A 17569-nucleotide genomic window follows, 5' to 3' on the forward strand; every position below is an offset into this window, starting at 1 on the left:
ATAAAATGTTACTTAAAATATACTATATCAATTTAGGAAAATTATTCGTGACTATAAATTATAAAACTCATCATAAAAGACAAATTTTTATAATAAATATTAAAATTAAATAATAAATATTTATTCTTGTAAAAAATAATAAATATTAAAGCAAATTTGTGAGAAATGGAAGCCTATTATGGTAACTTTGTACGTCTCGTCTCAACGATAAATATCCCTGCCCACTAGTTCAGTAATCATACGACAGTCCTTTTCTTCCTTCCCCCGTCTCCACCACATTTGTAAAATTTCTCTAGTTTTTGCAGAAGACTTTCTGAAATGGCTGAGAAAAGCAAGATCTTGTTCATCGGAGGCACCGGCTACATCGGAAAATTCATCGTCGAAGCAAGCGCAAAGTCTGGCCACCCCACCTTTGCTCTTGTCAGAGAGAGCACTCTCTCCGATCCCGTTAAGGGAAAACTCGTCGAGAAATTCAAGAACTTGGGCGTCACTTTGCTCCATGTACCTACATCTATTCTCTCTCTCTCTCAGTGTTCGTGTCTGTGTGTGTTTGGGAAATGATGGTCTGAAATTACTGTGGTAATATTGCAGGGAGATCTCTACGACCATGGGAGCTTGGTAAAGGCGATTAAGCAGGTGGATGTGGTGATATCGACGGTTGGACACCTGCAGTTAGCAGATCAGGTCAAGATCATTGCTGCCATTAAAGAAGCTGGTAATGTTAAGGTTGGTGTCTCTAAAATACTCAAACCAGACCCTGTCGTTTCATTCTTTTCATATTTTCAATCGATCGAATATGTAATTGGATTTTCATGCATATGATTAGCATTGTTTTAGCGGAAAAGACATGTTGGGTCGATTTTTCTTGATTACAGAAAATGTTTGGAGACAAAATCCTTATCTCTTTTGTTCTGGTCATTTTATTCACCAAATCCTGATACAAAATACTGACTGAACTTCTGAAGAGTGTTAACAGTCTAGCATCCTCCATACTGATTAATCACCTCATTTCCTCTGGTTGTTTTTCATAGACAATACTCGTTTTTCTGTGGAATGAGGAACACAAGTCAAAGTGTAAGTAAGGCATGGCTTTGATAAAGGATTTCATCTCATCTGATCTTTATATTTTTTTTAAATTTTTTTATATAAAATATAATAAAGAATCTAATTTTAAAATTTTAGAATAATAATAATATTAAAAAAGTATTCACATTCTCCCCTCCATTAATTACTTTAAGTTAACAGCTCCGCTACTTACAATTGCGACGGGAGTCGGCATGCAATCATCTGACACAAGCATCACGTTAGTGTTAATGAAAAAAAAATAAAATAAGAAGAAGGTTGAAGAAGAATTTTCAAACCCACTGCAGATCTCTCCCTGTTCATAAACCCAATTTCAGTTCTCCCAAATCCACTTCGAAACTTTCCCCCAAGTTTCAGTTTACCACTACCCCGACCAATTTGTAAAACCATACACTTTCTTCCAATTCCAATTTCAGAATCAACAGACATATTCAAGATTTTCATTTGTGGATAGCAACAGCAGTTGCTAACAAAACCAAGAAAACAACTCATGACAATCCAAAAACTCCAGTAAATCGTTAGAGAAACCAGCAGCCACAACTTGAAAACACAGAATTAAGAACTAGAAGAAAGAGGGAGAAGCAGAATAGACTGCAATTGATTCGGTTGGAGTCTGATTCACCATCACTTCAAAGGGCTCGATCCCAAATCAACTTTAAGGTTTCACCTCCAAAGGTTAGAGAACTGGGAAAAGAAAATAACCATTACTTAATAGGGTTTATAAGGGGGAAACTTGTTTGAAAGCTATTGATACTGATACACTTTCTTGTTGTCCATAGTTTCATTATTCTTTTTCCTCCTCCGTGTGGTGTGAGTTTGTCCAGTCCAGTTTGATGTTCTTGTACAAGTTCACAAAAAGAGTTACAAGTCGTGGATTCTCTCTCTCTCAAAAAATAAAAAAAAAGAAAGAAAAAAAGAAAAGAAAAGTGAGATAGTGCTTAGTTCAAATTGACCGAGACGCAGAGGGAGAGAGGGGTTGAAGGAGAAGGGAGAGGAGGCATACAGGGGAGAGGTGGGCCCTCGATTGCACCACAGTTGTATAGGGCGACTGTATTTAGCTTTTTTCTCAAATTAAATTTGAATAGTAAATTAAGATGAGATGAATTTAAATGAAAGTTAAAAATTAAATAAAATATTATTTTTTAATATTATTATTATTTTGAGATTTAATTATTTAGTATATTTTATATAAAATCTATAAAAATTATAATGATGAAATAAGATGAGATGGATCGTTAAGTAGGTTTGGGTATTCTCTCATAATATTTCACTATTATTTCTTATTTTGTTATTATTTTTTATCTATTTTTGTTATTATTTATTATTTTTTATTACTATTTAATATTTTATTATTATTTTTTCGTTATATTTTCACTACTATTTACGACCATTCTGAAACTTTCTTGAGAAACTTGAGTATGGCGTGAACCATACGCTCAATATCGGTGGCCCCACATCACAATTCACATCTACAACCTGCTCCAATTCGGAGGAGCCCTGTTACTAGCACATTCTCATTTGTACATCTTTTAACAACACTAGTTTTTTAAAAGAAAAAATTCAAACAATCTTAGAAGGTATGAGTCTACGGTTAACATGTTATGAATGGGTAACAAGAGAAATATAATCTCAACTTGATACAAATCCATAGGCTTAATACTAATCTCCTCGTACTTGTTATTTTTCAAGAATACCATTTCCCAGAATAGATTTTCTTGGAAAGTCCTTTGGTTATAACACGTGTTTTTTTGGGTGATCAACATAATTCAGAGATTCTTTCCATCGGAATTTGGAAACGATGTGGACCGTGTCCATGCTGTTGAGCCAGCTAAGTCTGCATTTGAGACAAAGGCCAAAATCCGCCGCGCCGTTGAGGCCGAAGGAATCCCCTACACTTACGTTTCATCCAACTACTTTGCTGGGTACTTTCTACCTACGTTGGCACAGCCAGGACTCACTTCTGCTCCTAGAGACAAACTCATTATCTTAGGAGATGGAAATGTCGGGGGTATGTGACAATTCCTTTCTTTAATCTCTAAAGCACTTGGCTTTTAACATTTTGAATCCTAAGATGCGTATCCATGTTTTCCAAACACGACATTGGAAATTCATTTGCCTGAATTGAGTTGTGTGAGTTGAAGTTGGAACGAGTCCAGATGTAAGTATGTGTCTGTTCAACTCTTTTTTCTTTTTCTTTTTTTGGTTTCTTGCAGCGGTTTTTAACAAGGAAGATGACATAGCAACCTACACGATTAGAGCTGTAGATGACCCAAGAACATTGAACAAGATCCTCTACGTGAGGCCTCCCAAAAACACTTACACATTCAATCAGCTTGCAGCAGTTTGGGAAAAGAAGATTGGCAAAACCCTGGAGAAAATCTATGTTCCAGAGGAGAAGCTTTTGAAGGACATTCAAGGTCAGTTTCCTGATGAACTCCAACAATGCCAATGTGAATTCAATACCCCTAGAATACAGTGGCTTGGTGCACAAGATCATGGTTAACATGCTTTTAATTGTGATACTTCTCTTGCAGAGTCCCCAATTCCAATCAATGTGATCTTGTCAATCAACCACTCGGTTCTTGTGAAGGGAGATCATACCAACTTTGAGATTGAGCCATCATTTGGCGTGGAGGCTTCCGAGCTATACCCAGATGTCAAATACACCACTGTGGATGAATACCTGGACCAATTTGTTTGAGAAATCAAAACCCCAGCTTCTGCTTTTATTAATATATAAGAATAAGTTTGGTTGTTATGGGACTCTGGAGACTCCATGCGGGGAGTGTTTGTAGCTTCTCTCTTGTAATTGAAACGTGATCTACTAAATATGAGTGCTGCAGTTCTTATCGGTATATCTCCTTTTGTAAAGGATATAATTTGGCATTTCAAAGAGGTTCATTTTCATACATCGAAAGTAATCAAAATACATAAAAATATCAATTTCATAGAGAAAAGGGTCGCAACCAACAACAATAATCGATGCAATCTTACTTTCAGAATTATATAATTTCTATCCAGTCATGAAAATACATGCTTGATGCTTGTAGTTGCTGCACTTACTGAAAGTAATTCTCCGCAACTATTTACCCAGATCAATTCATCAGTTGTGTTGGCAACAACGCTGTACTCTGCCTCTGTACTAGACCGTGCCATAGTCGATTCTTTCTTTGAACTCCATGAAATAAGGCTCTTCCCATAAAAGACACAAAGACCACTTGAAGACAGACGGTCATCTTGGTGTACTCAGCCCAGTCGGCATCTGAAAATGATGTTGGAGGAACTGACTTGTGCTTGGTTGAAGAAGAAGAAGCCCGTAATGTTTAGAGGATTGAGGTAACGAAGTGAAAGGAAAGGTATTGAAGAGCCCCCCATGGTACTGCGGCACAGTGTTTCGTCTTCAGAGGGTGTACCATCAAATAGGGGAAAATTGTGAGAGGTAGATATAGGTGAAGAAACTAGCGTGGCATGAGTCTTATTAATAACATATCTCTGTTGTGTGAGAAACAAGCCATTAAGAACGAAATGTGCCTCTATCCTCAAAAATTAATGCAAGGGACCCAAGTCCTTGAGAGAGCAAATTCAGAATCAAGTGAGTCAATAACTAACGTAATAACTTGATCACTGGACCCAGTAATAATTATATTATAGACGTTAACCAGCACAAAAGTCGTAACACCCGATCAATCAAGGAAGGATTAAACTTTTGAGTTGAAAAAACTAACCTCCAAGAGCTTGTCACTGAGACGGGAATTCCGGGCCCCAGGCGCCTTCTTCAGACCATCTGATCTTCGCAACTTGCAGACATGATCATGTTTTTGAGGATGAATAAAACCTACTGGCTAGTGGACGTAAAGATCTTTGTGAAGAAATCCATGAAGAAAGGGGTTTTGAGCATCTAGTTGTGTTGGTATGTTTTAAGAGATTGTATTTGCTAGTAAGATCGTTTTTAATACAAGTGTTGCGTTCCTTAGATTTTTTGTCGAGGAAGTTTTAAACCAGATCTTTCAAAGTGCATATGTTAAAAATATTTAAAATTGGTTTTAACGGATGAGGAAAAAATGAAGGCTAACCGTTTGTATCATTTTTTCAGTTTTCTAAAATCTAGGAGCAGGAGATCTGCACATGGGATCTCAAAAACCATTAACGTATAGTGTTGTTTTTTTTTTTTTGAAAAAAATGGCTTTAAGAGATAGCCTATTGGGGTGTACGAAAGAACAAGGAAAAAGTTAAGTTTTTTGTCTAAAGTGAGAAGCTTTACGGTGAGGAAAAAAAATAAGATAGTGTTTAGAGATTATTGAGAATTTTCGAGACAAAAGAGTAGTGTTATTTTTAGAGGAGTTTTGGGCTCAATAATTTGTGCAGAGTTGATTCAAGCTATACGATGATCAATTGGGCTATTGTATCCTAAAGGAGACAAGTCAATATGAGGTTTACTATACCGGTTCAATTGAAACTTAACATACCGCAAAATGCTTAAATCTCCTTAAAGAAAGCAAGATTTTCATGCCTCAGTCCAAGTTGGCTTCATTTGAATTTTTCATTTCATTGTAATTTTTTATTTTATTACTATGTATTCCCATGCCTCAGTCCAAACTGATTTCATTGCAAACGTCATATAGTCTGAAGAAGGCGCCTTGGGGCCCATAATTCCTGTCTCAGTGACAAGCACTTGGAGGTTAGTTTTGTCAACTCAAAGTTTTATCCTTCCTTGATTGATCGGGTGTTACGACTTTTGGGCTGGGTAACGTCTATAATATAATTATTATTGGGTTTAGTGATCAAGTAATATAATTTTCCTCATAGAAATGATATGAGCAAGCACTAGCCGAATAGTTGTCGGTTTGGCTAGTGGACTAAAGGTGTCAAAGAAGTCAATATCAGGTTGTTGATGGTATCCTTTGGCTACCAAATGTGCTTTGTACTAATCAAGAGACCGATTTTTGCTTGACTTTGTAAGCCAACAACCAATAACATTCATGGTGGGATCAGGTTTGATAAGGGTCCAAGCGAATTTCTTGGCGAGAGCATTGAACTCCAAAGACATGGCATTATGCCACTCAGCAAGTTTAACAACATGTGAGGAACATGTAGGTTCTGATAAGGGACTTGAAGTTCTGGTAAGAAGAGCTCTGGGCAATGGGTATCTGATACATCATTGAACTTTTTGGTTTGAACAATATTATCTTGCATGCGAGTTCACAAATGATGGTTTCTAATAGGTGGAGGAGACACTACTACTTTAGTAGAGACCTTAGGTGCTACTGGGAGGATAAAGGGAGAGGGGTAGTACAAGCTTCAGGCGAGGTGTTTGGAGCTAGTGCTGATAGGCATGTTGGGTGGGCTTTCGCATCTGGCCCACTTGGCCCATCTGCCTAATCCTGCATAGGTCCGGGCGGGGGCAATTCACCTAGCCCAAGCAGACAAGCGGGCAAAATTTTGTTTAGAACTTAGAAGGAGGTATGAGGTGCACGTGGGTAGCCCTAAGGTTATGTTTGTGATGGAATGTTTAAATTGAATGTTGATAATAAAGCATCGAATATTTCTATTTATATGTTTTCTTCTTTAAATTTTTGGCATGCACATTTATGTCATATTAATAGTAGATTTGTTGCAATCTTGAGTAGTTTAAAAATGTGAAGTTTGTAGTCAAGCAAAAATTACAAAATGGCCTCATAAAAGTGTTTAAAAAATTAGCAAATTGTTAGATGATCTTTGTGAATTTGAAAGAATTTTATCTCGTGGAGGAAATAAATATTTTATTACTTTTATTAATGATTTTTCAAAATACACGTATATTTTGGGGAGGGGGAGGGGAGGGGGGACTCTTTTTTATTCCAATATCATTTGGGCAAGACCATTTTCTTTCTCACGTAGTTCTACCTTTGGCACAAGTGTGGGTCGATTACTTTGGAATCGAACTACATTCTCCCTCCGTTAAAAATATGGAATGACAGCAATCTCTTAGAGTTGTAGGCATCCAAATGACACCAATGCTTGGATTTAAAACAGGTGTTGGTATGATCACTTCAAGTTAAAAAGAGAACCAATTGGTGGTTGACGTCTGTTTTATTACATTTTACACGATCCCCTTTAAAAAAAGTATTAGATATATTATGGGTTGGTTTGAATTCAAAGATGAGATATATAGGATGATTTTATATGAAAGTTGAATAAAATATTGTTAGAATATTATTTTTTAATATTATTATTATTTTAAAATTTGAAAAGGTTGAATTGTTTATTATATTTTGTGCAATAATGCTACAGACAACCATATGTAGCAACCGCTGCGGAACCACGTCAGTCGATTTATTTAAATTAAAAAAAAAAGGAGACATCGAACACAGACAGAAAAGGAGGGAAAAGCAGCGTATTTTCATTTCCACCCAAAATAATCTAGCAAGAATGGCAAAACTATGGAAGAAGAAGATATTAAGCTCTAAGGCAGTCGATTTTTGGGTCTAGAAAAACCGTAGATCTCTTCATCTTCACGTGAACAGCTATAGAATCTCCTCCAGCGACTGAAAAGTTTTACATTTGAGAAAAAGATTCAGCAAAACCGGAAAACTGTGGAAAAGCTCCGAGGCAGTCATTTTTTGGGTCTAGAAGAACCGTAGATCTCCTCATCTTCGCATGAGTAGCTGTGAGATCTCCTCCATCTCTGTTCTTCGGCTTCGTGTCTCCATCGCGACCCCTTCAGGTAAGACATCCCGCGTGTGCTTCCTGTGTTCATGTCTTCCTGTTTGTATGTGGTGTTTTTGTTGGCATTTTGGTGGCTAGAAACATCTATAAGTATTTTTAGTTGTTAAAAAGGAAGGCTCCAAAGCCACATGGTTCGTCTAGAGGCCGACCAAAAAGTATAGGAAGTAGGAAAAAAAATGCACTGGTTATGTACATTAATTTTGCCACCACAGGGTTCGCATTTTGCTCTAACAAATTAAGACGAATAATTAACAAGAGTTGATTCCTGTTTCCGGCCTGCTGGTTCATTCCCAATCCTGATTTCACGGACAATCCCCTTATCAGAATGAGTGCCATCAATGTTGGATTCTGGATATACCATTCTGTGTGGTAATAAAAGACCAAGCACTCCCTCAAGACCGCCCACATGGTAGAACGTGACTGGTGATAACAGGCCAAAAACAATCTCTAAATCTCGAATTTTATGGTATATATGTATGTAATTCATATTTAAAGCAACCGCTATTTTTGTGAGGTTCTTGCCACAAGGTTGGCATTTTGTTTTCCTTGGCTTTTAAGAGCAAGGAGACATCATATTAAGTAGAAAAAAGACAATCCATGAGCTGATTTTGGAGTTTAGAGATTGGGTTGTTCAAATAAAACCATTTCATAGTTAAATTTTTAATAAATTTTCAAATGATAGAGTCCATTCTTCAATTGTTTAAAAAAAAAAAAATCTATTTCTTGGCCTAATAAATTTAATTCATTGCACAGGATTAATGGCACATTCCCATGTTTAACTACATGAATACTTCATATTAAGTAGAAAAAATACATTATGTGAGCTGATTTTGGGGTTTAGAGACTAGGTTGTTCAAACAAAACCATTTCATAGTTAAATTTTTAATAAATTTTCAAATGATAGAGTCCATTCTTCAATTGTTTTAAGAAAAAATCTATTTCTTTTGCTAAAAAATTTAATTCATTGCACAGGCTAATTGTTGATGTAATTATTTTGTTAATTTGTTTGGATCATTTACACTCATGCCTCTAACCTTTGTTTTCTCAAGAATGATCACAATTAATCTGGTGATTTTCTTGTTGTTGTTGAAAGAGGTATAATTTTCCTTGAGATTGTTAGCATGGAAAAAGGAGAAGACCACTCAGCTAAGCTAACACCATCTAGCTCAAATCCTCCAAGCACGGTATGTGATATTATTTTAAAGAAATGCGGGAATGTTTTGAGTTGATGTTTATTGGTTGATTACATCATTCCCCCATGGTTGCTACTTATTATTATTATTTTTTATGTTAGGACATCTCAACAACGACTCCAACCTTTCAAATTACATGCACATTTGGCATGGACCAGTGCCTGCGTGGTCACCGACCTTTATGCCATATCCAGATGGCAACCAATATCCAATTAACATTCAGGTAGTTATGCTAGTTTGTTAGTATTTTTTTTAATAAATATGCTTTTTCATAATTACATTAATTGCTTTAATTTTTGTAATTTATGTAGAATACTGGTTACAAATTTCAGTATGGGATGAGACCTTTCATTCCTCTCATCACTACAAGCTCCACAACAAGCTCAAGAGTTCGTACAGAGGATCCACCCAATTGCAAGGAAACTGAAGCACCATATACATCCTTTAGACTTGATGAAGAGAGTACAGAGGATACACCAGAATCACGGGATACAGAAGATGGTGGTGTTGGGACACCTGAGTGTGTCCAAATGGATGGTGGTGATATGATTGAAGAGCCAAAGTCAGGGATGAAATTTAATTCTTTTGAAGAGTTATTGAGCTATTATAAGTAATATGGTAAAAAATGCGGGTCTGAGATGATGACCAAAAGGAGTGAAAAGGTTGAGGGTGGGACTGTTAGATATGTCACCATTGCCTGTACCCATGGTGGGAAGGCCCGGAATAGAACGTTGAATGTCGCTAAACCACGTCCGACAGGAAAGACGAAATGTCAGGCAAAAATTAATGCCTTAAAAGTTGAGGGAAATGTGCGGTTGACAACATGTCATAATATCCATAATCATGGCCTCAGTCCATAGAAATCCCGCTTCTTTTGTTGTAATAGAGAAGTTAGTGAGATAGTAAAAAGAGTTCTAGATACAAATGACTTGGCTAGCATTAAAATGAATAAGAGTCTTGGCAGTCTTGTTGTTGGCGCGGGTAGATTCGAGAACCTCCCCTTTTTGGAAAAAGATTTATCGTAATTATATGGATAAAGCAAGACATCTGCGACTTGGGAAAGGTGGTGCTGGAGCACTTCGAGAGTACCTTTTAAGGATGCAATACAGAAATCCTGGGTTCTTTGCACTGATGGACTTAGATGATGACGGGAGGTTAAAAAATGTATTCTGGGCAGACCCCCGTAGTAGGGCAGCATATCAGTATTTCGGTGATGTGGTTGCATTCGACACCACGTATCTGACTAATAGATATGGTATGCCCTTCGCACCATTTGTTGGTGTAAACCACCACGGCCAGTCAATTTTGTTGGGAGCAGGATTGATATCCAGTGAGGATACGGAGACATTTGTGTGGTTATTCTAGACATAGTTAAAATGTATGGACGGTATAGCTCTGAGAGCCATAATCACAGATCAGGACAGAGTGATAAAAAATGAAATTTTCCATTATATTTTTTGAAAGTCGACATCGATATTGTTTGTGGCATATACTGAAGAAAGTTCCTGAAAAGCTTGGCTCCCATAGTTCGTACAAAAGTGGTATGAAAACTGCTTCGATGAAATGTGTGTATGACACCCAAACTATTGAAAAGTTTGAAAAATGTTGGGAGCAGCTAATCACCACATACAACTTGCATGAAAATGCCCGGTTACAAAGTTTATATGATGAGCGTGAGCATTGGACACCGGCATTCTTGAGGGACATTTTTTGGGCTGGAATGAGTACTACGCAGCGGAGCGAGAGCATGAATGCATTTTTTGACGGTTATGTTCATGCCAAGACAAATTTGAAGGAATTTAGTGTCTCAATTCCTTGTATATCTCGATCCCCAATTGAGAAGAGATTTCAAGATCTGTACACGAATGCTAAATTTAGAAAAGTTCAACAATAAATTACCAATATTATTGATATGGATGCAAAGTTATTTAAGCATGATGGTACAACATAGACATATCATGTAGAGGATGAAGTTCGTATGGAAGAGTTCACAAAGCCAGTTACACACTATGTGGACTTTAGTGAGGAAGATACAACTGCAAAGTGCTCATGTGGATTGTTTCAGATGAGGGGGATATTGTGTAGGTACATTTTGGTAATATTCAAATGCAATGGGATTAAGTCTGTGCCAAATACATACATTTTAGATCGATGGAGGAAAGACATCAAAAGGAGGTACACATTAATCCATAGTAGCTATGACGCAGGGGATTAGTGGGCAAATGCTAATAGATATTCATGTCTGTTTAATATCAGTCATCGGATGTTTACTCATGCTGCGTGTTCAAGTCGGCATACTGAGGATGCAACTACAAAATTGTATGCAATGATTGAGTTATATCGTGCCAACCAAGAACCCCCATCGATAACCCTAACTGGTGCGAGTGTTGGTTGTACGACTGCTTATACAACTACAGTTGGAAATTCAAAGCGAGTACTAAGTCCAAACGTTGTGAGAGGAAAAGGCAGACCCCCATATCTAGGGAGAGCATCGAGGATGGAGAAAGACATGCGGAAAGTTAAAGCAAAGACGAAGAGAGCACCAGTGATGGGGAAACACAAACAGGTGCATATTGTAAATATTTTAAAATTTATTTACCGTTTAATGCGAATACGAAAAATATGCTAAAGGATATTTGTGACTTGTTAATTGGCGAGATGGAGGAGATACTGCAGTTGTGGACACTTGTAAGAGGTTATTTGGCCCTACGGAGATGGATACTCCCAATGTTGAACAAGTCCAAGCTCGAGAAACGGTGATTGGTAGTCAAGAAAGTGTAAGCGGGTCTCTTGTGTTGTCGATATTTTAATAGTATTATCCATATCACAACACAATAACAGTTGGTGTTTACTATTTACATATATAAATTTGGGTTAGATGGATCGCAACCGGGAGAATTTGGGTTGAGTGAATCACAACCGATGCAATGATATGATATATTGAGTGTGTTATTAAGAATGCTAACATGTTGTTACAATTGATATTTTTAGTTGTCATTTTGGGAATTGAGATGATCTATGTTGTATGTTTTGCTGGGTAGAGCAGACTTCTTGGTAGGACATTTTGTTGGAGCTTTGACAGTATTGGGAGGACATTTTGTTGAAATTTGGCTTTAGAATTGTTGATGTTTGTGTGTTGGGAACTTGGTGACAACATTTTTTGGAGCTTTGGCAGTATTTGGGGATGACATTTTGTTAAAATTTGACTTTAGAGTTGTTGATGTTTGTGTGTCGGGAGGACATTTTGTTGAAATTTTGCTTTAGAGTTGTCGATATTTTAATAGTGGCAGTTGTAGTGTTGGCCAAATACACACAGAATTTGATATTTTGTTGGCAAGTTTGTTAATGTAATTTACTAAATTTATGTTGAGTTATATCATGTAATGATCTTTTTGAAACTACATTCTGTGTAATACAGTTTAGTTAATGGCATTTTGTGTCATCACTTTTATGTACAACTACAAACTGCTTATCAATGCTCAATATCCATACAAGATTGTTTTACAAACTGCTCATTACTATCTGACTAATAAAAACTGCTCATAACAAACTACTTCTCAAACTTTTATGTACAAATACAAATTGTTTCTGTTTTACAAACTGCTAATAACAAACTGCTACATGAATACATCATCCATAACAAATTGTTTTACAAATTGCTCAATATATTGTTCACAATTTGCTTTACAAACTGGGAATAACAAACTGCATTACATCACTGCTTTACAAACTGGGAATAACAAACTGCATTACATCATTGCTCATTACAAACTGTGAATAACAAACTACATTACATCACTGCTTTACAAACTAGGAATAACAAACTGCATTACATCACTGCTCATTACAAATTGCTTCACAACAAACATTATCCATACAAACTACTCAAACTTAACAGTTTTACAATCTGCTCAAATCCAAACTGTTCTGTTTTACAAACTGCTTATCAACAACCAATATCCATACATACACAAAACTGTTTTACAACCTGTCCAATACAAACTGTACATAACAGTTTCACAATCTGCTCAAATCCAAACCAAACTGTTTTACAAACTGCTTATCAACCAATATCCATACAAACACAAAACTGTTTTACAAACTGCTCATAACATTTCCATTACAAACTGCTTCTCAACAAACATCATCCATACAAACTGTTTCAAGATCCATACAAACTGCTCATACATGAGCCTAACCATATTGTTTACAAACAATATATATTACATCACTGTTTTACAATATGCTCAAATTGTACATAATAGCAGTTTTACAATCTGCTCAATATCCATACATCAACTACATCAACTACATAGTCCAATACAAAACCAAAACCCCAATACAATTTCCGGAACTACTAACACTACTTAGACACTACCAAGCAACAACCAAAATGCAACTAGAAATGTAAAAGCCCAATATAGCCGAAGTAGTCTACGTGAACGCCTTATTTCAGCTTCTTGTTCCCGAAGCACCAACTCCTTCTTCATAACCTCAATCTCCCTCTTGTGGACATCGTTGAGTTTCTTCTCTAGCTCTTTCTCCTTCATTACCAATTCATTGGTGCTTTCTCGAAGATGAAGCTCATTTTCTTCATTAATATCTGCCCACCTGAAAAACCTACAGTATGGTAATCCCTGAAGATTAAGAAGATATATAACAAATGTTAGATGTTTTAATATTAGTCATTATATAACAAATGTTAGATGTTTTAATATTAATCATTATATAACAAATGTTAGATGCTTTAATATTAAGCATTACATGAATCAGTTTTATGTACAAATTATATAATTACCTTAGTGTTGTACTTTGGATACCCTAAGAAGGGTCGTCTTGGATTCTTTGCAGTACGAGCCAGTCTTAGTGTGGCTGGCTCCTCACAAAAATAGAATGGTATGCCCAAAGCACGTTTACCAAAGGGAGATGAAGATATTGATGATGACATCCCAATATGGCAGTAATTTCAACAGTACAGAAAATTCAACTGTCGGGATGGAATTAGTTGAATTATTCAGATACACACTTCCCAATAACAGTAGCAGTTTAACATTTTAATGTGGAAGTAAGTATCCCAATAACAGTAACAGTTTAAAATTTTAATGTAGAAGTAAGCATCTCAATAATAGTAGCTAGCAGTTTAACATTTTAGTAATGTTCTGTGAAGTTTAAAGAACGCTATGACAATTGAAAGGGTGCCTCATTTTAAAAATAGTTGATAGTCTAATAAAACTTTCAATGAGAAATTGAGAGCTGAACCCTGCTTATTCAACTCTAAAAACAGTATATCATGCCAAGTGTATATCAAAATTACATCAATAATAATAATAATAACAACAACAACAACAATAACAACAACAACAACAATAATAATAATAATAATAATAATGATGATGATGATGATGATGATGTATAATAATAACAGTACATACACCCTTTTAAATATACAAGAGTAATAGTAACAGTTTCATACACAAGAGTAAATACACAAGAGTAACAGTAACAATAACAGTAACAGTTTAATACACAAGAGTAAATACACAAGAGTAACAGTAACAGTTTAATATGGCAGTGAGACTGTTATAGACAAGAGTAAAACATCCCACTAACATTTTACAGAAACAGCTTAATAAAATAAAATTTGCTAAAACACCCTGCTCAAATATTATTTTATGCATTCCATATCGGTTCTACTACTGTCATACATGTTGAATTTATAAATTGGCACCTTAACAATGATGATACGGTATGTGATTTGAATAATTACATGACTAAATTGTTAATGTAAGAATTATACATCATAGGCAATGTATTACATGACTAAATGTACAATGTATGATAAAGAATTATTGACTTCCAAACATTTGGAAAGTAAAACCAAAGCACAAAAAAAGGAGAAAACTAACGACATTTTTGCAGTGAGGATATTTTGAAACTCGGCCTGATCGATGATTACAACAAATTTTTTGGGGTTAGGGTTAGGGTTAGGGTTTCTGGGCTTGATAACAAAAAAAATTTAGGGTTAGGGTTAGGGTTTCGGGGCTTGATAACCAAACAAATTTAGGGTTAGGGTTAGGGTTAGGGTTAGGGTGTCTGGGGAAGGGGATTTCAGATTTGGTTTCTGGGAAGGGGATTTCAGATTTGGGTTTGTGGGAAGGAGGGTTCGTGGAGAAGACGAAAAAGAAGACAAAGAAGATGAAGGGAATGTGGCTCTGTGGCTTCGTGGAGAAGATTTCATAGAAGACGAAGACAGTGACTTTGCAAACCATTGGTTTGTGGGTACGAGGGTTCATGGGTACCACGGTTTGTGGGTTAGTGGAGACCAAGAAGACTAACTGTGGAGAAGACGAAGACTGCAAAACATAGTGACTTTGCAAAACTGTTGGTTCGTGGGGTTTGTGGGTTCGAAGGAGACCACGAAGAATGACTGCGGAGAAGGCGAAGACTTCCTATGTGGCGGCTTCGTGGGGCGGCCAGTTCGTGGAGGAGTATGGGGCTTCGTGGAGAACGATGGGGCTTCGTGAAAAAGAGGAGGAAGAAGAAGACAGAGTGAAGGGTAAGTTTTCGTGGGGATGGGCGAAATGGGAAAGGAGGGGAAGCGACCCCTTCTGTCTTCGAGGTCTGTATGGTAAACGACGACGTTTAGCTCTGTGAAGTTTAAAATCCCTTCCGTTTTCAAACAAGTTTGCGTAACGATGCCGTTCCATTAATTGCCATGTCGGAGACGATTCCGTGAGGGTTCCCCTATGCGGTTGTGAGTAGCATTTTTCTATTTTCTATGAAATTTGAGAAAATTGTAATGATGAGATGCTTTCTGAATATAAACAGGATATATTTTAGAGTCAAAATATTTCTACTTTTTGCAACATTTATCATCATATACTTTGAAAATTTAGTATATATATTCTAAATTATTAATTTGTTTTAATTTGTATCTTAAATTGTGAAAAATCATAGTGTACATTCTCATTAAACTACATATAGGTTTAAAGTGAATCTTAAATTCTGAATTTATGCTTCAAATGGATAAAAATGCAAATCCGTTTGAAGCATAATAAACAAGCATATTCTGCATAAATAAAATAAAATTATCATTTAATACGCATAATATTATGCATAAAATTATGCAGGCATGAATACTACTCTTCGAAATTTAGGACAAACTTTTAAAAATGATTAGGTTGTAAATTTGATTACAAAAATAAAATAAAGAAGAAAAATATTGAGGGTACAAACCCTTCCCCAAGTTGAAAAGACAATAGGTATCGAAAGCAAAAGTTCCAAATTCTCAGTCGTCACTGCAATAATGGTTCTTGTTAAAAAATAAAAGTGACGTTTCTAAAAAATTCAAACAATTCTTCCATGAAGTTGAAAATCAATTTGGCAGAAAGATTAAAAGATTTAGAAGTGATAGAGGCCGAAAGTATGATTCAAATAAATTTAATTATTTTGTTTAGTCATTGAGAATTATCTTTGAAACCACTACACCATACTCACGTGCTTCTAACGGTGTGGTTGAAAAGAAAAATAGAATGTTGAGTAAATTGACAAATGCCATGCTTATTGATCCAGGCGCTCTCTCAAATTTTTGGGGTGAAGCAATTTTGATTGTTTGTCATGTTTTAAATAGAGTGCCTTCTAAAAATTAAAAAACTACACCTTTTGAATAATGGAAATGTATAAGCCAAATTTAGGATATTTTAAAGTTTGGAGCTGCTTGGCATTTGTAAGGGTAACAAATCTTAAAATGCCCAAATTGGGTGTTAGAACTACCACTTGTGTCTTCTTTGATATGCAAAAAAATAGCACAGCCTATAGATTTTCTCATATTGAAAATAAAGTGATTTTTGAATCAGGCGATGTTATTTTTCATGAAGAAAAATTTAATTTTAAATCCAAAAATAGTGGGGGTCAATAATTTATACAAAATATTTTTTCTGAAGCTAGTTATTTTACTCCTCCAGAAAATGAAGCACATTTTTAATTAAGAATGAGGAAGAGAGTTAGAAATGAAAAAGATTTTGATCCCGACTATTATATTTATAATATTGAGGAAAATCCAAATACTTTACAAGAAGCTTTAGCATCACCTGATTCTGTGTTTTGGAATGAGGCTGTGAATGATGAGATGGATTCACTAATTTCTAATAAAACATAGAAATTAGTTGAGTTACCACTGGGTTGCAAAACCATAGAGTTTAAATGGGTCCTTCAAAAAAATTTAGATCGGATGGAACCGTTGAAAAATTTAAGGCTAGGTTTGTCATAAAAGGATTTAAACAAAAAAGTTGACCTTGATTTTTTCAACACCTTTTCTCCGGTTACAATAATAACATTTATTAAATTATTGATTATTGTTGCAGCAATCTATAATGTAAAAATTCATCAAATGGATGTTAAAACAACGTTTTTGAATGGGGACCTAGATGAAAAAATTTATAGGGATCAACGCCAAGGCTTTGTAGAGCCTGACCAAGAAATCAAAGTGTGTAAGTTGACAAAATCTCTATATGGCTTAAAATAGGCCCCTAAACAGTGACATGAAAATTTTGACTCTTACATGATCGAGAATGGCTATAAGTCAAATG

General features: G+C 35.8%; 2 protein-coding genes across 2 annotated transcripts; both read left to right on the forward strand.

Annotated features, from left to right (window-relative positions):
• The first annotated feature begins 238 nt into the window (after nt 1-238).
• On the forward strand, nt 239-3957 carry LOC109007128 (phenylcoumaran benzylic ether reductase Betv6-like). Its single transcript, XM_018986674.2, has 5 exons — nt 239-501; nt 592-726; nt 2854-3091; nt 3297-3500; nt 3618-3957. Exons 1-5 carry the CDS (start codon nt 319-321, stop codon nt 3782-3784), a joined length of 927 nt encoding a protein of 308 aa, XP_018842219.2. The 5' UTR covers nt 239-318; the 3' UTR covers nt 3785-3957.
• A 6053-nt stretch (nt 3958-10010) lies between these two features.
• Nucleotides 10011-11741, forward strand: LOC109021488. The gene is made up of 4 exons (XM_019004124.1): nt 10011-10236; nt 10946-11156; nt 11238-11547; nt 11613-11741. The coding sequence occupies exons 1-4, from the start codon at nt 10011-10013 to the stop codon at nt 11739-11741; spliced, it is 876 nt and encodes a 291-aa protein (XP_018859669.1).
• Nucleotides 11742-17569: the final 5828 nt, after the last annotated feature.

The sequence above is a fragment of the Juglans regia genome, chromosome 6, assembly GCF_001411555.2.
Source record: "Juglans regia cultivar Chandler chromosome 6, Walnut 2.0, whole genome shotgun sequence".
NCBI lineage: Eukaryota > Viridiplantae > Streptophyta > Magnoliopsida > Fagales > Juglandaceae > Juglans > Juglans regia.